This window comes from Wolffia australiana, chromosome 8 (assembly GCF_029677425.1).
Source record: "Wolffia australiana isolate 7733 chromosome 8, ASM2967742v1".
NCBI lineage: Eukaryota > Viridiplantae > Streptophyta > Magnoliopsida > Alismatales > Araceae > Wolffia > Wolffia australiana.
In genome coordinates, this window is record NC_135842.1 from 9,175,582 (window position 1) to 9,198,100 (window position 22,519).

At 43.0% G+C, this 22,519-nt stretch overlaps 4 protein-coding genes and 1 long non-coding RNA gene across 6 annotated transcripts; 3 read left to right on the top strand and 2 right to left on the bottom strand.

Annotated features, from left to right (window-relative positions):
* Positions 1-356: 356 nt before the first annotated feature.
* On the top strand, positions 357-4,045 carry NSI (nuclear shuttle interacting). 2 transcript variants are annotated; one of them, XM_078579190.1, is made up of 8 exons: positions 357-503; positions 1,196-1,278; positions 2,108-2,168; positions 2,428-2,614; positions 2,687-2,798; positions 2,866-2,963; positions 3,694-3,787; positions 3,878-4,045. In XM_078579190.1, the coding sequence occupies exons 1-8, from the start codon at positions 469-471 to the stop codon at positions 3,955-3,957; spliced, it is 750 nt and encodes a 249-aa protein (XP_078435316.1). In that variant the 5' UTR covers positions 357-468; the 3' UTR covers positions 3,958-4,045. The 2 variants fall into 2 exon arrangements, with proteins under 2 accessions (XP_078435316.1, XP_078435317.1); XM_078579191.1 differs by having other exon boundaries at positions 2,687-2,786.
* Positions 4,046-4,499: 454 nt separating this feature from the next.
* On the bottom strand, positions 4,500-6,687 carry LOC144706307 (uncharacterized). The gene is made up of 2 exons (XR_013582227.1): positions 4,895-6,687; positions 4,500-4,817 (listed from the first exon to the last, which is right to left on the bottom strand). It is a non-coding gene; the product is annotated as an uncharacterized LOC144706307 (long non-coding RNA).
* A 73-nt stretch (positions 6,688-6,760) lies between these two features.
* Positions 6,761-11,665, top strand: LOC144706302 (ZIP metal ion transporter family). The gene is made up of 7 exons (XM_078579186.1): positions 6,761-6,908; positions 7,040-7,241; positions 7,483-8,100; positions 9,003-9,287; positions 10,009-10,137; positions 10,482-10,579; positions 10,706-11,665. The coding sequence occupies exons 3-7, from the start codon at positions 7,639-7,641 to the stop codon at positions 11,517-11,519; spliced, it is 1,788 nt and encodes a 595-aa protein (XP_078435312.1). The 5' UTR covers positions 6,761-6,908; positions 7,040-7,241; positions 7,483-7,638; the 3' UTR covers positions 11,520-11,665.
* Positions 11,666-11,983: 318 nt separating this feature from the next.
* GLY2 (Metallo-hydrolase/oxidoreductase superfamily protein) lies at positions 11,984-15,073 on the top strand. Its single transcript, XM_078579189.1, has 7 exons — positions 11,984-12,141; positions 12,219-12,341; positions 12,838-12,999; positions 13,405-13,483; positions 13,582-13,695; positions 14,610-14,786; positions 14,863-15,073. Exons 1-7 carry the CDS (start codon positions 12,095-12,097, stop codon positions 14,935-14,937), a joined length of 777 nt encoding a protein of 258 aa, XP_078435315.1. The 5' UTR covers positions 11,984-12,094; the 3' UTR covers positions 14,938-15,073.
* A 184-nt stretch (positions 15,074-15,257) lies between these two features.
* On the bottom strand, positions 15,258-19,810 carry LOC144706303 (RNA-binding KH domain-containing protein). Its single transcript, XM_078579187.1, has 7 exons — positions 19,161-19,810; positions 18,944-19,032; positions 18,709-18,851; positions 17,049-17,165; positions 16,777-16,893; positions 16,366-16,509; positions 15,258-15,735 (listed from the first exon to the last, which is right to left on the bottom strand). Exons 1-7 carry the CDS (start codon positions 19,238-19,240, stop codon positions 15,589-15,591), a joined length of 837 nt encoding a protein of 278 aa, XP_078435313.1. The 5' UTR covers positions 19,241-19,810; the 3' UTR covers positions 15,258-15,588.
* Between the last annotated feature and the right edge of the window lie 2,709 nt (positions 19,811-22,519).

Sequence of the window (22,519 nt, forward strand, 5' to 3'; positions counted from 1 at the left end):
CGTCACCGGTGACGATGACGCCGTCACGGCGACGGGGACGTGACACCCTATGGAGGGACGGTGACGGAAACGCAAATTTTTTTTGCATATGCTGGGACACGTGACGGGACGATGATGTGACGAAAGTTTCGTCACGTCACCATCCATCATGTTTCGTCATCCGTTCAGTCACGTCCAAGGCGTCTCGTCCCGAACGTGGCGTTCCCTAGCCTCAACTGAGGGGAGACGAGATGATGTAATGTCGTCCCGTCCCGTCCCGTCGTCTAATATTGGAATACCGCGTCCCGTCCTCAGCGAAATGGGACGTCCCGTCTCGTCCGCGAATAGTCTGTTGGGAACGGAACCGGCGGTCTAAAATGCCCCAGCTGGGCAAACTCTTATCTTGGACTAAATCGAGATACTGGGCAAATGTCGCGAGCAGCAGTGTAGGGGAGTGGACTCCTCTAGAACTCTTCAAGCTCCGGGGCGATGGCGGTTCTTGAGGTCGCAATTGCAAATCCAGTGTGAGCTTCTCGCGTGATCGCTGTTCTTTTACTTGTGCAACTGTGATCCTTCTTTGTACAATTTTTTTCCGAAAAAAAATACCCCATTTAATCGTTTTAGTGGAAAGGAAAGAATTTTAGGAGAATATGACGTAATTGGTTCCTCGGGTAATCCTCTTTCTGATTCATCCGTGATTCTAGTAACTCAAACAAAATGAGGTTGTATTTATTGGAAATTTTTAGGTCACCCGTTTTTCCGCCCTCTAGTGACATGTATGTTCTGCACCAATTTTAGGATTCTGAATTACTTTTAAAGTTTAAATCTATGCCACATATCAGTTTGAGTTGGAAGGAAGATAATTTTCAAGAATGCATCGTAATCCTGGGCATGATTCATTCGAATATGTCAGCTTTCGTTTAAGCTATTTTTTCCTAAACTTTTGTGTTGTATTTATTCGAAAATTTTCGGATACCCGTTTTCCCTCCCTGTAATGACCTATATGTTCTTCACCAGTTTAAGGATTCAAAATTATTTAATATTTTGGATTAATCCCCGTACTAGTTTGAGTAGAAAGGAAAATATTTGCAAGAATGTATCATGAGGGTCGTGCGGATAGTCCCGTCCAAGATTATTCCGATTATGCCAGCTTTCTTTTAAAGCTTCTTTTCCCATGAATTTTTTGTTATATTGATTCATAAAATTTACGCACCAGTTTTAGGATTCACTCAGCAATCCGCTTTGAACTGACTGGAAGATATGTGGTACCTCCCAATCAGACTTTGAGATTAATGCCGGGTAAGTAGCGTAAACTATTTTTATCAATTTTTCATGCTGATCAATTTTATTTCCCAAAAACTCCGATTGCATATCCTTTTCTTTTGTATCAGAATCCGAGATAAGAAGATTTCTCCTCGCTTCTGTGCTTCACTATCTAATTTTTATGGTTATTCTTTTTCTCTCTTCTTGCAGTGCATAAGCCTGCTCGGATACATGATTTCAGTATAATGCATGCACTTTCGTGTTTATCGGTTGATTTAACATCTAAGATTAAATGGACATTCTTGAAACTGGTAGTACTGGAGTTTAACATTGGATGACGAAAGAATCATGTCATCCACTTAATATTAATCTTCATACTTATCGCTGACGAGTGACAATGAGGATGACGACTTCGTCATTATCACTGTCATCCCGTGCCAGATGAATGATGAGGACGATGATGACTCATAATTTTTCTCTCATCATCTTCATTAACGATGGTGACAGCATTATTTGTCATAGTTTGGCCAATTGAAGGTGGGCACAGAGATGCTGAAGCTTTTAGATAAGACAGCGGGTTGATGAGTGTGGGAGGAGGTGGAGGCCGGTGGAGAGAATCTTTTCTTTCATCATTACTGTCATCGCCGCTAACATTGTCTGCTGCTGGGATGACGATTTTGGACATCGTCATCCTTGGATGAGCACGGTGATGTCTATGTCATCCTCATCCTAATCCTCATCATCATCATCATCATTGTCAGGGATGACAAACCGCAGATATTACAGACATGGAATTTGCGGTTAAAGTATTATGTGTTGATGAATTGGTACAAAAAAAATTATTAATTGTTTTCTACCTTTTCAGGGAAAAGGACTTCTCGGATTTCTCCTCTAAGGGCTAATTTCTGGGATTCCATCAGATCTGGGTAACGGAAATGTATAGCACATTTGCATTTGTCTACTCAATCAAACTCAGCGGTTAATGTTGATTATCCAATGCAATAGTATGTTTTAAATATCAGAATGCACTGTTTAAGGCAGTGTGAAAATTTTCATTGGAGTATTCTATTAAAAAATGTCTACCTCATACAGTAGAAACAAACGGAATGAAAAGATGAGCCATTCATTAAGTCTGGGAAAATTGAAAAAATGACTAAATAGTGGATTAATGACTCTGAATTACAGATTTTTGAAGAACAACAACGGAACTGAAGTGGCTGAACCTCCTCCAACCCCTACGGAAGTTGAAGAGCCTCTGCCACAAGAATTCGTTCTCACAGAGTGGACCAAGCCTGATGGAACAGTTGAGCAGATCGTTTTCTCTTCAGGGGGTGATGTGGACGTTTATGATCTTGAAGCACTCTGTGACAAGGTCATTAATTTATCATTTAATTTTTGCGAAGATTCATTATTCTGTTTTTTTTCTTATTTATGAAGTTTACAGGTGGGCTGGCCTCGAAGGCCACCGGCTAAAGTGGTCGCTGCTCTGAAGAACAGCTACATGGTTGCCACCTTGCATGCTGTGAGCCGATCTTCGATCGCAGGTTTATTATCAGGTCTTTGTTTCTTTTTTTCAAGCTAGAAATACAAATTTACGGAAAGGTGATATGTTTATAACAACAGAGGATGATCGGAAACAGCTCATTGGCATGGCTCGGGCGACATCCGATCATGCATTCAATGCCACAATTTGGGATGTCCTCGTTGATCCTTCATATCAGGTATATAAATTACACTTCATGATTACACGCGTTGTAGAGAGATGGAGATAGAGGTTGAGGTAGAGATAGAGATTTGTAGGTATGCTCGCAGATAGATTCACGGTACAAGATTTTTTCCCTCCAATACTGTAGTTGAAAGCTGTCTTCAGTCGCCTGCGTAAATGAGAGAAGAAAATAAGTGGTGTGAATTATATACATAGCTACATAGAGAGAGATGAACTCTAGAGTTAGATATAGAGAGAGAGATAAGAAGAACAAAATAAAGGGTATGCGAGATATACACTAACATAGATATATTGAGAGAGATGAACTCTAGAATTTTGTGTGCAGACAGTGAGAGAAGAAAATAAGGCTTGTGAGAGGGTGACATAGATTAATTTAGAGAGATGGACTCTAGAATGTTATGTACAGAGGGAGAAGAAAAGGGTTGTGGAGATAGATATATAGATCTATTTATATATAGAGAGAGAGAGATGAATTGTGGATTTATGTGTACATAGAGAGATATGAGGAAAAAAGTGTTGTGAGCCATAGAGGTAGATATACAAATAGTTTCAGAGAGATGAATTGTGGATTTATATGTACATAGAGAGATGAAGAAAGAAGTGTTGTGAGCCATACAGATAGATATACATTAAGTTCTAGAGAGATGAACTGTAGATTTAAATATGATAAGAGATGCAAAGATCTTGCTTCATGGAGTTTTTTCATTTTATATTTCCTAATTTAGGGAAAAGGTTTGGGTAAAGCCCTCATCGAGCAGATGGTCAGGGCATTGCTGCAGAGAGACATTGGGAATATTACACTATTTGCTGACAATAAAGGTACTGTTTTTTGGTTTTTTCTTCATCTCTATTCATCAATTATGTGGGAACAGTTGTCAATTTTATTTTGTCATTTTTTGCCAAATGCAGTAGTTGACTTTTACAAAAATTTGGGCTTCGAACCGGATCCTCAGGGAATCAAGGGCATGTTCTGGTACCCAAGATTCTGAGAAATTTCGTTTGTGACCATCTGTAAATTCCTTCCAAATGTACTGGCACTCTAAACATTTACATATATTTAAATCTTTTTTGGTAGTATCAAGGGCACGGCTGGATCAATCTATGAGGACAACCAAGACAACCCTCAGTCTACTAAATTATCCACATTTTTATTAAACACTAAGCTTTTACATATGTTTATTTTGGGTAGTATCGAGGGCACAGCTGGATCAGTCTACGAGGACAACCCTCAGTCTACTAAATTATCTACATTTTTATTAAACACTAAGCTTTTACACATATTAAACCTTTCTGGGCAGTATCTAAAAGATTATTTACAGTTGTATTGAACCCTAAACTTTTATCTATATAAAATTATCTTGGGTGGTATCCAGGCCACTGCTAGATTAGTCAACCTACTCTTTGCATTTTTATGTGGACACCGCTACGCAGGCAACCGGTTGCCCCTTTGGAGTCTCGGGCAACCGGTACATGTGGAAACAAACCACGTGGCTTTCCCTCATTGGACGCTCTCTCTCTCTCTGTCTCTCTCTAAGAAAACAACCGGTTGCCTCATTTCTTTTGGCGCTCTTCTTTCGCGCTCTCTCGCCCATTTCAATTTTCTTTTTCCTCTCTCTCTTCCCGGCGATTCTCCGGCTTCCGGAAAGCCCCGCCACCAGTCACCGCTGCCGCCGCCATCAGCCTCCGCTCGTACGCGCGCCAGCCGAATCTCGCTTCTCGAAAACGAATCGCCTCGCCGGCTCCATTTCTGATCTTCGATCCGGCGACTGAAAGAAATCTGTATCTTTGTGACGGCAGGGACGATCAGATCGAGGCGATATCCACCAGGCTGCCGGTTGAACACGCCGATCTGGAGAGATTCTTCCCAAAGTAAGAAGAAGAGGAGAGATTGGAATCAAGGAACGAACCTCCATTGCTGGTTCTTACTGTTCTTGCCTTCTCTCCTCAGGGCGGGGTGCGATAGGTACGGCGGGGTGGTGCTCGACGTCGTCAAGAAGGAGTTCAAGGACCACGTTGGCGAGATGGAGACGAAGAGGAACGCGGCGGCGGAAGGGCGGCGCCGCCGGCGGAGCTCCGACGAGAATCGCTCTGTCGCGGGCCTCTGTCGCGGGATTCGCGGGCCGCCGCTGCCGGCGCCGACTGAGAGGGCGGCACGGCGGCCTTGGAGCAGCTGGACATCGAGCGCGGAGTCTGCGTTCCTTTCCGCAAATACTCGCCCGAGGCGGAATTGAATTCCTCCACAGGTCTGAGGAAACATGGCTGTTCATCATAATCTCCATTGCCGGATGTTTGCCGGTTATCTCCAGCTTCCCATTCCGGAGAATCCTCTGTTTTTTATCTCTCATATCCATCAAACATCCCAAAGAAATCCAAATTCCGACACCACTGATTCCCCCCAATCTCAGCAAAATCCTGTTCTTGGCGGTTCTCCAGCTGAAGAACATCATCAAACTGAACGAACAGTTCTTCTCGAGGCATCTTTTTCTCCCCAAAGATGTTCAAAACACCCATCAATTCTTCCTCCGGAGTAACGCTACATTCATTAATCTCTGGTAGAAAACTCGGAGATTCAAAGGGAACGGAGAAGACGGAGTGAGCTTCTTGAGATCGATGCCTCTCGTACGCGTAATTGTGATTTCTGTAGCTGAAACTCTCCGCTCGTTTCTCTCCGTAAGTCCTAAAATACGTGAAGAAATAAACCGCAACCCAGTTCAACGGATCAATCTCCTTCTCCTTGCATCTTCCCAGAATCTCTTCATCTAAAGGAACGGCAACAGGGCGATGATTGTTACCTGATTTTGCAAGAACTTGAGCTGATAAATTTGGGGAAGAACAGGGGATTGAAGGCGAGATCGGATAGCAGATCTCTGCGCTTGGAGGGAGAGGATGGCCGTAGGTTTCTTGAACATCGTATCCGCCTCGATAGGGATGGGAATTGTAGAGCTCAAAAAAGTTGTCGTCCATCGTTTCCAAGATCTGTAGAGAGAAGACCGCCACATCGCGGTGTTCTTAATCTCGACGATGATCTATAACGATGGAATTGGCCGCTGGTGGGTCACTCATCAAACAGCGCAAGTCGTCGCCTTTGTCTCTGTTGAGTTCCCCTACTCGTCTTTTCTAACTCACCCAGCATCAAATTACAAAGTTTTAGCGCGTAATATCTTGTGGGTTCTTTCCGTTTCCCTTGGATCTTCATTTTTTCAAGAAATTCTCTCATTGCCGCCAGAGGGAGGGACCGCCGGCGCCGACCGCGAGCCGCCTGGTCTGGGAACTCCATCCCGCCTCGCCCTCTGGCGGCAATGAGAAGACGCCTCGCCTCCCTCCCTCCCTCCCTCGCCCTCTGGTCGCCTCCCTCCCTCGAGAAAAAAATGGAGGTAGAATCCCCCGAGATTGCACGGTACACGTCAAATTTTTTTTCAAAATTGAGAAATGAGGGGCCGTTTTTTTTTAATCTGACGTGTACCGGTTGCCCGAGATTCCACGGGGGCAACCGGTTGCCCGCGTAGCAGGGTCGTTTCTATAATTCTAAGGTATCCTCCATGGCATATTCAAGAAAGGTCGCATCGATAAATTGTATTTAGAATCGTGTTTTAATCGATGTGACTATGTTTAAAACCTGCAGAAACTCAAAATTCGGATAAAATAATAAGTAACGAGACTGTATGTTATCCACAACCTTATCAACTATCAATAAATTAAAGGAGTTATTTAGGTAGGAAGACGGCCCAAAGATTAATCAAAGGCTCAATAAATATCCTGATGAATAATTAATTCAGACTTTAATAGTGGCCGAATTCCTGTTTATACCTACTCGGCGAGTCGACGTCTTCAAGAAATCCCCCCCTCTTCTTCAACGATCGCGCTGTTCTCTCTCTACCCGTGCTAGAATTTGTGTTGAGCGGATAAGGCGAATTGGCGGAAGCGGTTTGGCAGATCGAGGGTAAGCGGTTTTTTTGGCGATTTTTGACTGGTTTTTCGGGATATTCTTTCGTTCTGGCAAAACTATGTGCGGATGCTCATTAATCGAGTTATTTTGTGTTATTTTCTTGTATTGGATGGTGATTTGAACAGGGTGATTGCGATCGGAGTCCGTTGCGAGGTCGTATTGCTGGGAGATTAGGGCTCGTCCGGAGCCTTTTCCTCGGAGACGGCTCCGGGTGCCCTAAAATTTTCATTTTTCTGCTTTTTGGTTCGTGATCGGTGCCGGATCTGATTGAAGATGTTCGTAAATCAGGCTGAGATGATCAGCTATTCGCACCCCGCGGATCGAAAGGTAAATTGTTCGATTTCATTCTTGATCCTTCGAAACAAATATCTGATTTCGCTGGCCCATGTTCAACTTTGGGATAATGCTGAATACAACTGCCTATTCCTTCTTCACAATCCGTCATCTTCAGCTTCTCCACATTTGATTGAGGCGCTTGATTCCGAATCGCCTTCTTTTATCATTTCTGCCTTAATTACTTGGAATAAAAGACGAATTTCACGCTGATGCCTGCAATTTTGTGCTCCAGGCGTCGCTTTCTGACCGCTCTTTGAGCCGTTCTTCATGAAGTTGGAGACCTATTTCCGTCTATCAAAGCCGGACATAGTTCCTGTTCATCCCTCCAGCAATACATCAATTGAGACAAATCCGTCGGTTTCTTCTTGATAATCAAGATTTCATTACAATGATGGGTCTGCGCTGGGGAATCTTCTTTATCTTCTTGGTTCATGCAATTCTCTATACATCTGCTTCTGACCCATCAAGAAAAGATGTGCATAGAAGGGTGCAGACTGCTCCTGACAGGCATCTGGAGAACACTGTGATGGATGGAAGGGTGACGGAGGGCGGTTTTGGAGAACAACAAGAAGTTAAATTTCATGGGTTTGATCAAAGAAACAAGAGGGTGCCGGCTTCGACAGTGGGTTTATTTACTCTTGCTATGGCTGCGGCTACTGGGTTGGGGGCTTTGCCCTTCTTCTTTGTGGAGCTGGAACCGCAGTGGGCGGGGATTTGCAATGGTCTGGCTGCTGGGGTGATGCTGGCTGCCAGCTTTGATCTAGTGCAGGAAGGCCAGAGTTCAAGCGCCGGTAGCTGGGTCGTTGTTGGAATCTTGTCTGGTGGTATTTTCATCTGGCTGTGTAAAAAGGTAAGGTGTTCTAACGAGTGAAAAATCCCAGAATTTTTTATCATTGCCTCAGGAAAAGAGGAAACTTGAGAGAGTAGAGTTTATTGCTTTAAGAAATTTCTTCTAAAAAAATGTTTCAGAGATTTTCGCCTGTATTAAATACGAGTGGGGTTTAGCCTTCTGCTGATCAAACGACCAGATCGAGATAGCACTATCTCAGCTGACCTGATCAAGAGGGCTCTTTGATGGTTGATTGTGCTGATCCGATCGATTGATTGATGGATCCAATCGAGTGCTGTCAGGTGGTATGTCCGATGAATTCTCAGTTGTTTCTGAAATGCCAATTCATATAGAAAGTTTTGGCTCAAGGTCTATAGGGAAAAAATAGTGATGCATCATGATCAATAGTGAGATAGTGGATAAGTCAGTGAGATGGGGAGAGAGAGAGAGAGAATGAATAGTGTTTGAGAATGATCTTGCTTGATTGGTCTGATCAATCTTGCTGGATCGAACTTGATGCTGATTTCCATAGCAAGATTAATTTTGGTATATGATCGATTGATGTTCTTATTAGCAATGATTGTTTATGATGATCAATCTATTGCTTGATCGGTCCAACCGGATCGATCATGATGAGCATCATTGATCGATCATTGATAATAAGAGTACCATATAGCAAGATGATCATCATTGATCCGATTGATCAAGTTTGCCAGATCTGTCAGTATCGATCGAACTGATAGATCGTGTTCGATTAAAGAAAAGTCGGATCAATTAGGCCTGATCAATGATCAATCAAAAATTTTGATCTATCAAATATCAATCAACCAGTTGATCTGATTTGTCCGACCATAAAATCCCATTGCTGGGTCGTCCCCGTAGAGCGGGCCTTGACTCTTGTTTTGATTTACGTTTGGCTGCAGTATCTGGAGCAGTATGGGGAGATAAGCATGCTGGATATAAAGGGGGCGGATGCGAGTAAGGTGGTGCTGGTGGTGGGGATAATGACACTGCATTCATTTGGGGAGGGATCTGGGGTGGGAGTCTCCTTCGCAGGCCCCAAAGGGTTGAGTCAGGGCCTGCTCGTCACGCTCGCCATCGCCATCCATAACATCCCAGAAGGCTTAGCCGTCAGCATGCTCCTCGCGTCCAAGGGAGTTTCTCCTGGGAAAGCCATGATATGGAGTTTCATCACCTCTCTCCCCCAGGTAATATTTTCTGACATCTTGCTTTCTTTCTCTAATATTCAGTCATGTTACGATAGCATTATCAGTCACTGATGACAATGACGATGATGAGAGAATATGATGATGAGTCATCATTGTCCACCGCCATCCGCCATCGCCAGGATGACGATGCCATCATCTGTAGGCCGCACGCAGGATGAATATGATGATCGTCTCATCGTTGCATCGTGTCACTTGATAGGATCCTTATGAAGTTGACATAAGGCGCTGAGGACTGCTTGACGATTCAGTGATGATGCCGTAATGTCACTGACCGTCAGTGTCAATGTCGACGTTTAACTCTCCAGGAGTGTCTTTCATCGTAACTTTTAGAAGAAAGTGATAATGGTGGTTGACATCTGCTTGCGTGGTCAGCCTCCATGTAAACCGTCAATATCATCCTCAAAGTCAATATTCAACAGCAGTTGGTGATGTTGACAAGTGCTGAACCCTACCCTCCATTGACCTCATTCAGATGACTGACGAAGATGACAAAATTGTTATCATCGTTGTCATTCGTCTGTGACCTGGATGACGATTTTCATCATCAATCGAGTAACACTAATGTGTAGAAAGATGTGGATTTCATCATTCAATGCATTGGATCTTGAACAAAGCTCGTGTCGCTCAGAGTGCACTGTATAATCGGTTATTTGGACCATGATTTTGTCCTTGATTTTATGTTATGATGTTGGTTTTTTAGCCGATCGTCGCTGTCCCCGCATTCCTCTGTGCCGATGCGTTCAACAAGTTCCTTCCTTTCTGTACTGGCTTTGCTGCCGGCTGCATGATATGGATGGTGGTCGCAGAGGTCCTCCCCGATGCCTTCAAGGTCACATTCTCTATCTATCTCTGTCTCTCTATCTATCTATCTATCTATCTATCGGTCTGTCTATCTATCTATCTATCTATCTATCTATCTATCTTTCTATCTATCTATCTATCTATCTATCTATCTATCTATCTTTCTATCTTTCTATCTATCTATCTATCTATCTTTCTATCTTTCTATCTATCTATCTATCTGTCTGTCTATCTATCTATCTATCTATCTGTCTGTCTATCTATCTATCTATCTATCTATCTGTCTGTCTGTCTATCTATCTATCTATCTATCTATCTGTCTATCTATCTATCAAAACTGGATCATTAACTTGTCCAGAATCCTCTTTCCAGGAGGCTTCTCCGTCTCAAGTGGCGTCCTCTGCGACTCTCGCCGTCGCCTTCATGGAGGCCCTCAGCACCGTGCTTGGGAGCTTAAGCCACGGCTCTAGGTACCCTGATTATCTCATTCTCTCCTCTCCTCCTAGTTCTTAGTGGGACTCATAAACATAAGTTGATCGGCATTAGAAACTTAAGTATAATATGAGGTATGTATTTTATTGTGGATTTGGATGCAGTGGGGAGAATGCTTCGGGATTCATGGTGTCGCTGCTCTTCGGGCTTGGCCCACTCCTGGGGGGCTCCATCCTCGTGTCATGGGCCCTGGCCTTCTCGTCGCGCCAGGCCTTCCTCTCCGGCATCTCCGCCGGTGCCGCCCTCGTCCTCGCCACGTGGCGGCCCTTGCAGCTCCTCGCCGCCGGCAAAATGTGGGCCCCCACCGCCCTCGTCCTCCTCGTCGCGGGCGCCGCAGCCTTCCGTGCGGCCACCGTGTCCCTCCTCCAAAAGAGGCCTGCCGCCACCCCCGCCGACGGGCTCTCCACGGCGGCAGGGCTCTCTCTCAGCGCCGTCACCGTCCAGTCCCTGCTGGCATGCGCTGCTGTTTTCGTGCATGCCCTGGCGGAGGGCCTCGCTCTCGGGGTGGCCGCGCCGAGGGCCCACGGCCACGGCCGCCACATGGTTCTCCCTGTCTCCCTCCACGGCCTGCCACGCGGAGCGGCCGTGGCTAGTTGCTTGCTCGGCGCCATTGCCAGCTGGCAGGTGGCGCTCGGCGGCGCCGCCGTGACGGGCTTGGCGGGGCCAATGGCGGCGGCGGGGGCGATTATGGCGGGGATGGATAACTACCATGGCCTGGACCACGTCATGGTCTTCGCCTGTGGTCTGCTGCTGCCCGGGTTCGCTGGCGTGTTCCGCCGGGCCGGCCGGCTCGACCGAGCCTCGAGCCTGTATGGGCTCGTCCTTGGCCTGGCCCTGGCGGGCGCCTGCCTCAGCTCGACCCGGATGGTCTGCCTCCACACCCCTTACTGCAACTCCGCCCCCGAGGCCGTTAGATGACCCCGTGTTATCTAACTGTCATCCAACGTGGCTTTATAATGATAAAATTTCCATATATGGTTAAAGTTTATGAAACCAATTATCCCTTGCACATTTCTGACTTGAAATCACCTTCCGGCAAATTAAGAATATTTTTATTTCAAACTTATTAGTTCATCTAGGATTGTAGATAAATTTTCTATTACGTACTAGAGTTTTGATTTGTCTATTATGGTAAACTTATTAATACTGATTTGATAGTAGACATGGTTGGTCTGTTCTTTTTGTGCGAATTGTTCGTTCTGTTCTGTTTTGCAAATAGAACAAAAACAAATTCGATGTTCTAAAAGAACATTGCACAGACCCGTGTTTGTTCACTTTGTGTGAATTTTGTTCTAGTTTTGTGCAAACGTGCAAAAGAACAGAACAGAACAACCGTTTATTTGGAAGTCAGGGAAAGTATAAATAACGGAATTCCAAAGTCAGGCAATATCTAATTTTTGCCTGGGTGCAACGTGTGGGTACTGTTGGTTAGTTTTATTCGGAGCTCCGAGCGAGAGAGCGAGCAAAGGGGGAGAGGCGGAGGGTTGGAGGAGATGAAGATTCTTCATATCCCGTGCTTGGAGGACAATTACGCTTACTTGTGTGTGCGGATTGAGATTAATTCGATTTCGAGAGGGGTTTTGATCGGTTCTTCGATTTGCGCGTGCTTTTTTGTAGGATTTTGGATGAAAGGTCGGGGGAAGCGGCTGTCGTCGATCCCGTGGAGCCCGAGAAGGTCCTTCAAGTTGCAAAGGAGGTGGGCGCGGACGTTAAGCTCGTGCTTACCACTCATCATCATTGGTTCGACCCCGAAATCTTTCTTGTTGTCTATTTCGCGGATGTGCAACGATGTTCAATTCGTTGTCGAATAAATTTTTGTCTTGCGTTTCTCCTGACAAAATTGATGTCTCCGTTGGAGAATCCGTCTTTTTTATTGTTCGTTGCACGATGGCTAAAGGCTAATTAGGTTTTTCCTTGTGTTCTCCCGTGTTTCTATGTGGTAATTAGCCTGCAGAATTGCTGAGGGTGGGACGATAACCTTTGTTTCTTTGTGCTAGGCTGCGAATCGAAATAATTACTTGGATTAGGTATTTACATTGATTTCGGAGAAGACTTAACTGGATCTTTAATGGCAACTATCGACATAAAAAAGTTTAGTCGAGCTTAAGTTGTACTCTTTATCCAAATCATCGATCATAGAGCTTAAGTGGGACAAGGGTTTTTTTTCTCAAATCGTTCTCCTTCATAATTTTTTACTATCCTTCGGAATATTCTCTGAATTTCTAATTATCATCAGGGACCATGCTGGGGGAAATGATAAGATCAGGCAGATGGTTCCTGGGATCAAGGTTTTTGGAGGATCAATTGACAACGTTAGGGGCTGCACAAACAAGTTGGAGAATGGGGACAGACTATCACTCGGAGGAGGAGTTGAGATACTTGCTCTGCACACGCCGTGGTATGTTTATTTGGCGTTATAGTTTCTAAAGGTGTTATCGAGATTTATTTCAATGATACGGATGAATTACAGCGAAGAAGTCACTTCAGTTCTTTTGCATTCCTCAGATAATTGACAGTTCATTCGTGTTGTGAAAGATAAATATGCATCCTCAGTTCCTAACTTTGGGAAATTCATGGACTTTTCTGTCAGTGATCTGAATTGTATAGATTGAACGCCCATTATTTAGTTTTCCTCAATTTTGTTGTCCACTCATAGTTGTTATGCATTTTACACAATCTTCTAATAGTGTGGGGTCATTTTCCTGAATTTTGCGTTCTCAGCTCCTAAATATGGCTATCAGTTGGCTATGATATTGGGTTATTTTCTTGAATTCATCTAATGTCTATGTTTTCCTTTTGTCAGCCACACAAAAGGTCATATAAGTTATTTCGTGTCGAGTAAAGACGAAGAGCCGCCTGCAGTCTTTACAGGAGACACGCTTGTAAGTAATGCGATTCAATGAGATTCATCAGCCGATCAAAAAATAATATTTAATTTCAATACCTCTTTTATGAACTCCTCTTCCATTGCCTTTCATAGTTCATCGCTGGTTGTGGGAAGTTTTTCGAAGGCACTGCGGACCAGATGTACCAGTCCCTCTGCATAACCTTGGGCTCATTGCCAAAGCCGACCAGAGTTTACTGTGGCCATGAGGTGATACTGAATTCTCTTTCTCACTCGAAGAGTCGATTCTTTCACAAAGGGTTGGCCCGATCCGGATTGATCTATCCAACAATCTCTATGATTATTTCAGATCGATCAATTTTTTTAATCCACATGGATTTTAAAAGATCATTCATGATCGATCGGCATTCAAAATATTAATCCAGCAATAATTTAACAAATTCAAAAATGCAAAAACACATATACGGTCGATCATGATCATGATTGTTTGTGATCATGGTTGATTGAATTTGTCGGGCCTGCCAAGTGGCACCAACAGATTGGCCCTCATGGGCCCATTCTTCCTCTGGCCTATCAATTTGAACTAGACGTGGTCGTTCGGTTCTTTTTGTACAAATTTTTGCGAATTGTTTGTCCTGTTTGGTTTTCCGAACAGAACAAAAACGAATTCGAACAAAATATCGCGCAAACCCATGTGCGGTTCTTTCGTTCGCTTTGTGCAAATTTTGTTCTAATTTTGTTCGAATGTGTGAATTTGTTCGAATATGCAAATTTTGTTTGTTTTTGAAAATAAAAATAAAACAGAACAAAGAACAAGGCCCTGTGTGGTTCTTTTGTTCGAATTTTTTGTTTGTTTCAAACGAACAGAACAGAACAACCATGTCTAATTTGAACCGACCGATTGATCATAGAATACCTCTTGTGATCTTGTCGGCCGATTTGGTTTGATCATGACTTACATGATCATGATCAAAGCCGTTTGATTAGTTCGAATCTTTGGTCCAGATTTTGATATGGCTGATCAAATTCTATTGCCAAACCCAATTTCCCTATACCTGTGTGATGAATTCTATTTGTTCCTAGCTTTCAGAATGTCTATATGATTTTCTTGCCCTCTGGGAATGGAAAACAAGAAGTCCAATAAAACAATTTGTTTTCTCCAGTATACAGTAAAGAATCTTCAGTTTGCTGCAACCGTGGAACCAGAGAACGTGAAAATTAAGGAGAAGCTCTCCTGGGCAAGTAACCAGCGCCGAGCCAAACTCCCCACTATCCCATCAACCATTGGTGAAGAGCACGACATAAACCCATTCATGAGGGCAGATCTACCAGAAATACAGGTTTTCCCCGAGGCATATACAGATTTAAAATTAGTTTCTGGGCAATAAACAATGTCTTACAGAAGTACCCCTGCAGGCAAAAGTTGGGTGCAGTTCCCCCGCTGAAACAATGAAAGAGATACGGAGGCTGAAGGACACATGGAGAGGCTGACATTTCAGGCATGTTGTCCTAAGATGATATCTTGTTACAAAATCTAGGAATTTGTCTAAAGATGACCATGATCTGGCCATTTTCTTCATTTTCTGTGTTATTGTTTTTAATCAGCATAATAACAGCGCTTATCCGACCCGCTCAGCCATGCGCACAGTCGGTCCAGCAATGCCCTTGACCGCCGAGCAAGGGGATTTTTTTATTCATAATGAGATTATTGTTTCATAAGATGTTTTAGGCATGAACCCAGCAAAAGTATACCCCAATAAACACACAGGTCTTTTTTTATACCCTTTCAGTATTTAGAAAGAGGGAATGCCTTATTTTTCCTGATGGTCAACCTGATGAATCAATCCACTAGACATACAAACCGTTCCAATTAAGACAGAAAACCTCGGCATTATACAAGAAGCAAAAGATTAGACTGAAAGAATAAATAATAAATAAACAAAGGATCTTACCATCGACATCAGCACACACATCTTCTTGGGATGGTACGAACCAAGGCAGACCCCAGTCATGGATGAGGAGTCCAACGGGTAGTATGTTAACATAACGGCAAGCAACGGAAGAACCCCAGCTTGGAAGAAATCCAAAACCTGCCATGGTTGGTTTTCAAGGTGGAAAGTGATCAGCCAAGAGGTAACCCCGTTATCGGCCCGTCTTCGCCCGCTTCATTCCGCTGCTGCCAAATGGAGAGACGCTGCCGCTCAGGTGAGGGCTGTCCTCCCTGAGGCTTGAATTCAACATTGCGAGCTCCCTTAACTGCTGCTTCTTGTAGAAATCTTGGGATTCATCCTGTTCCAAGAGTCAACTAATTAGGGTTTTTGAACTAATGAAATTTCTTCATTTATGCTAGGTACTTGGGTTCGGCATGTCCATACCAACCGTCCATACGTAAAGAAAAACTTTGTCATTGTCATTGTCAACTTGGACGCTTGACATTGACGACGACGTTCATGCCAATGGGGGTGAATATTTTTCTAACTAGAATTCTAAAGTTGATGGCTCTGATATCCTGCCATCATCAACCACCCCGAAGATTGCCAATGTCATCGTCAATGCCAACGAGGGTCGAGACGATGGCGAACGTCGAAGCCTACCGGGTATATACGGATTTCTAGAGAGAGAAAATAGAGAGATGAAGAGAAGAGGTTCTTCTTGCCTTACATCAGAATCATGGATATCTGATCATACGATAATGAGAAAGATATCCTGCCATCATCGACCACCTCAAAAATTGCCAATGACATCGTCAACGAGGGTCAAGACGATGGCAAACGTCAAAGCCTACCGGGTATATACAGATTTCTAGAGAGAGAAAATAGAGAGATGAAGAGAAGAGGGTCTCATTGCCTTAGACCAGAATCATGGATATCTGATCATACGATATTGAGAAAGATATGGGAAAGAGATATATTTTCATACCACAGGTTTTAGCAGCTCCTCAAGGATCTCCTGGGCTTGTCTTAACCGTGTATCAATGATGTTAGCGGGCAGCTCTGCCTCGACCAGAACATGTAGGGGGTCGTTGAGATGTTCATACCCGGGCTTTCCTCGAAGCTTGTCCTCCTTGGAATGAATTAAGCAAAATAAAATCAAAACAATGGCATGGAAAAAAAGAGGAAACCTATCTCAGACTCTTTTATTGATGCAACTTCGATCCCGGGTATTTGTCCTAATTTTCAACTCACTCATGTTTAAAAAACTGATTCACCAATACCTTTATTGACCCTTCGGGTAAGATTAAGTCTAAAACTTTAAAATCACTTTCACATTTGGAATGTTGATTCTGGTTTCAATGACGGGAATTATAAAAAAATCTTAGAAGAAGGCTACCTTGCCAGGGTCTTTTATGGAGCCCTTTCCTCTGATGTACACGCGACAGCCTGTGGAGGCCTCCACCCGCTTCAGAGAATTTCCACGGGGGCCAAGAAGCCGCCCAACAAAATTATACTGCAAATTCATGAAATATAATTAAGAAACTTATATTTTCTGAGAGAAAAAAAGGAAGATCACCCAGAATCCGAGATCAACCCGATAACTTGGAAAGTTATTGAATGGGCATTATCAGAGGATAGAGATGAGACAAGTGTGGGGTAGAATTATACGTTGGGGTACGCGTCTACTGGGATTTCCAGGCGCAATATCTTCTTGACTATGTATGAACTTGGACTGGGCGGCGCGCTCTGCCAGTCCATCGTCATCCCTCTCGGCGCACCAAACCTCTGCTCCCACCAAAACAGAAATTAGAATTTTTTGGATGATCAAGAATAATTGCAAAAATACACCTTTACATGAGATGAGTTCTATCGGCTGGTCTCATAGAAATCACTGAAATAACATTGCGGGGAAAACTTTACAAGAGATGAATTCTGTCAAATAGATCTTATAGAAATTGCCAGAGTGATATTGCAAGCGTAACCTTCTTTTTTTTCAAGAGATAGAGGATATTTATGAGGGTAAAAGCTTTACATGAAATGAATTCTATTTACTATGATCTTTCAGAAATCATTAAAATGATGTTGCAGGGGTAACCTTCTACTCTTTAGGGTGATAGAGGGTGTTTGTGAGGGTAAAACTTTAATTAGATGAATTCTACAAAATAGATCTAGTAGAAATCACTAAAATGATATTGTATGTGTAATATATTGAGTCAGACTCACTTTGGCTGGCGCCAACTGCAAGGGACATACGCAAGGTTTATATAATATCCTCTTATACTTACACTTCAACATGAGAATATGCAAAAGAGGTTCATGTATTGTGCCAAGTGTCATCACCCAAGTGAAACTTGAAAAAACGAGATTGAAAAGCATTCAAAAAAGAATAATTTAGAAGCTTAAGTTAAGTTACGTGTTAAAAAAAAAAGCTTAAGTTAAGTTTACTAAATCAACTGTGCACTTCCAAACGTCACATAAAAGTAACCAGCTTATCATAAAATTTTACTTTTTAGTTTTTATCTTCTGTAAATCATGGACATCGGTATTTGGCATCCAGTGGGCGTCAAATTTATGAGAAAGGGCTAGTGAAATTCCAACCATAACTACTGAAAAAATTATAAACTTCTTTAATACAGAAACGGATACTATAAGGAAAGCTAAATAGGAACATGGAAAAGTTTACTAATATATTCACTCAATCCGCCCCAGAAGCCATCAACATTGACAAAATTTACCAAATTCCTTGCCCATAATCTTCTATTTCAAGCATCTTCAGAACTCTACCAAGCATTAAAAACGAGACAGAGTCATCTTCAACAGACTGAGAAGCATAGATGGATGCAGTTGTACAAGCAGTAGCAAGTTTTACCTCTGCGCAGTTTGAAGGATCATATTCATTTATCACATCGGGGCAGCCTCTTAGGTAGACATGGTTGTTCTGTTCTGTTCTTTTTAAACGAACAAAAAATTCACACAAAAGAACTGCACAGGGCCTTGCTCTTTGTTCTGTTCTTTTCTTTTTTCAAAAACGAACACAATTCACACAAAGCTAACAAAAGAACTGCACACGGGTCTCTGCGATGTTCTGTTCGTATTGTTTTTTTGTTCTGTTCGGAAAACTGAACAGAACAAACAATTCGCACAATTTCGCACAAAACAAACGGAACTACCAGGTCTACTCTTAGGTCACCGATTTTGTGTGATCTTCCCCATCTTTCTTCATCAAGAAAAAAACTTCAAAAACAAGAAAGAAAATCTACTGATACACAAAGAAGAACAAAGCAATGCAATTGAAAGAACACAACTACACAAGAACATAACTTCTCACCTCCGGAGGAACCCCACTCCAACGCCCCCCTCCAATATCAGAGTGGATATTAGAAGATGCCATGGGGCTCGGACTCCGATACTGTACTCTATCATAGTCGCTGAACCCAAGATTAGAACTCATGCCAGTCACCCTCATAATCTCTGCACAAGAACCAATCACAAAACCCAGATCAAAATCAAGAGATATTCAAACTACGGAGCCCTACGCACAGATTCCACAAGAAAAATCAAACCTTGGTTGAGTAATCGGCTGCATATCGGAAGAACTTGCACGAAAGGGCCCAGCTTTTGATGCTCTGTCAGTAGCTCGGTCAAGTACTGACTGTGAAAACTTGAAGAGATGAGCGAGAAAGGCAAGAAACTGAACGAAAAACTCAACCAAAAACTCTACCAAAAACCCAACAAAAAACGAAAAAAAAAGGAAAAAAGGAGAAGAAATACGGCCAGTACCTATCGATGTCCGATGCGCTTCTTACTTGTGGGGAGGCGGCTCTAGAAGGGGAGAAGTTTGGGGTGTAGATGCCGGACATAGCGCCCCCGCCGGCGATAGAGAAGGCGAAGAGAGTAGTGCGCAACGGAGAAATTAAGAAGGGTCCGAGCTTGGAATCAACCCTTTTAATTTTTATTAAAATACTCAAATCCAACTTTCTTACCCCCAGAAAAAGAAAGGCGCCAGATAGAGAGAGAGAGAGATAGCAGAGTTGTCAGTTGGAAATATTGCGAAGCTCGCCGACACCCATCGTTTACAGAATTACAAAGAACCCAGTTCAGGATACATGAAAGAGAGAATGAGCCGATGACGAGAGGGGTAAAAAAGACTGGAATTTTCAAGAAACCCAGATCAGGATATGCAGATTGCAGGAGAGGGAATGATGGGATGATACGGGGGGGTAAAAAAATAATAGAAATTTCAAGAACCCAGATCGGGATTTATGTATTTGGGAGTGGTAGGGTGTAGAAAAGGCTGGAATTTTAAGAACCCGGATCAATTATAGAATGGAAATGTGGGGGGGTAAACAATATGATAAAGTGTACGAATGATTTAAGGGGATGGGAGGTAAAAAAAAAGGGGAGAAGACGGGTCGGATGGGTCCGAGCGAGAAGTGGGGAGAGGACGAGGGAGTCGCTCCATGCTGATCCAGGAAGGCTGCAGGCTCGCCGTCTGCTCCATTAATGTCCTCACATGCCGGAAGCCAACTGAGCCTGATGGGCGACAGCTTGGCCCCTCCCTCTTCCTCTCTGTCTCTTTCTCCATCCTCTTCTCTCTCTCTACCACTCTGTCTCTCTATCTCTCTCTACCACTCTCTCTACTACTCTCTCTCTATCTCTCTCTACCACTCTCTCTCTATCACTCTCTCTGCCATTCTCTTTATCTCTCTCTACCACTCTCTCTCTATCACTCTCTCTGCCATTCTCTTTATCTCTCTCTACCACTCTCTCTCTATCACTCTCTCTGCCATTCTCTTTATCTCTCTACCACTCTCTCTATCTCTCTCTGCCACTCTGTCTCTCCATCTCTCTATACCACTCTCTCTATCTCCCTCAACCACTCTCTATCTCTCTCTACCATTCTGTCTCTCTATATCTCTACCACTGTCTCTCTATCTCTCTCTACCACGCTGTCTCTCTATCTCTCTCTACCACTCTCTATCTCTCTCTACCACACTGTCTCTCTATCTTGCTATACCTCTATCTCTCTCTATCTCTATCTCACTCTCTCTTCTCTTTTCTCCCTGTCTATCTCTCTCTTGCTGTATCTCTGTCTCTCTCTTTTGCTCTTTCTCTATCTCTCTCTCTTGCTCTGTCTCCATCTCTTTCTCTCTTCTCTCTTTTTCTCTGTCTGTCTCTCTCTCTCTCTTGCTATATCTCTATCTCTCTCTTGCTCTATCTCTATCTCTCTCTCTCTCTCTTGATACAACTCTATCTCTATCTCTCTCTCTTGCTATAACTATATCTCTATCTCTATCTTGCTATATCTCTATCTCTCTCTCTAGCTCTATCTCTATCTCTCTTTTTTTCTCTCTCAATCTACCTCTCTATCTTATTCTATCTGTGTCTCTCTCCTTTCTCTCTTCTCTCTTTTCTCTCTCTATCAGTCTCTCTATTGCTCTACCTCTATCTCTCTCTCCTCGCTCTCACTATCTCTATTCTCTCTCCATCTCTCTCTCGTTCTATGACTCTATAGTCTCTAAGAATGCATATTTTCTCCCTCTGCCCATCATACTATCATCTCTCTTGTATCTCTCTCTGTCTGAATTTATATTTTCCCCCTATTTATCACTATCGACCTCCCCAGTATCTATCTCTGTCTCTCGCTCTTTCTCTATCACCATCTGCCTCTCCAATATATATATCTCTATCTCCCACTATTTCTCTCCCTCTCCAAACTCTCTCTATCTCCCTCTCTTTCTCTACCTCTCCAATCTCTATCTCTATCTCCCACTCTTTCTCTACCTTTCCAGTCTCTATATCTGTCTCTATTTATCACTCTTTCTCCGTATCTATTTCTATTTCTCACTTTACATCTCTCCCTCTGTTTGTCTCGTCCTCTCTCCACGTCAGTCTATCTCCATTTCTACCTCTCACTCTATCTCTCTCTAAATCTCTGTTTCTCTCTCTACATTTGTCTAGCTCTATTTCTACCTCTCACTATATATCACTCTGTTTGTATCTTCCTCTCTTTACATCTGTCTATCTCTATTTCTACCTCTCACTATATATATCAATCTGTTTGTCTCTACCTCTCTCTACATCTGTCCATCTCTATTTCTGCCTCTCACTATTTCTCTCTCTGTTTGTCTCTTCCTCTCTCTACATCTTTCTATCTCTATCTCTACCTATCCCTACATATCTCTCTCTAAATCTCTGTTCCTCTCTCTACATCTATCTATCTCTATTTCTACCTCTTACTATATATCTCTCTGTTTGTCTCTACCTCTCTTTACATCTGTCTATCTCTACTTCTACTTCTCACTACCTCTCTCTATCTGTTGGTCTCTTCCTCTCTCTTCATCTGTCTATCTCTACTTCTACTTCTCACTACATCTCTCTCTATCTCTCTATCTGTTAGTCTCTTCCTCTCTCTACATCTGTCTATCGCTGCTTTTACTTCTCACTATACCTCTCTCTCTGTGTTTGTCTCTTCCTCTCTCTTCATCTGTCTATCTCTACTTCTACTTCTCATTACATCTCTCTCTATCTCTCTATCTGTTTGTCTCTTCCTCTCTCTACATCTATCTCTATTTCTACTTCTCACTGTACCTCTCTCTCCATCTGTCTGTCTATCTCTAATTCCACTTCTCACTATATACATATATATATCTATCTATCTGTTTGTCTCTTTCTCCCTCTACATCTGTACATCTCTACTTCTACCTCTCACTTCATCTCTCTCTCTAAATCTGTGTTCCTCTCTCTATATCTGTCCATATCTGTAGCCATCTCGTCCTCTTCAAATCTACTAAGCGCGTGGCAACGTCCCTGCTACCCAAGTCCTGTAAAGGTGAGACACTGGTCTTTGTTGTGGGCCCCACCTGTTTGATGACTATATTTTACCTTTTTTGGGTCAGAAAATTGAATATTTTTCAGCTTATTTTCACTCTTCCTCTTTGAAAAACGGGTCATTTTTTATTTTTTATTCCCTTTTTTACTGAATATTCTGGCAATCTGTGGGGCCCGTTCCAGCTCGTCAGTGCCACGTGCACAGATTAGCTGGCAAAACGATTAAATAGTTATAAGGCCGGCCCAATAGTTATTCTCCTTAATGGGCCGAAATAATGGAGGCCTATTATTAAATAGCCCAATTTAGG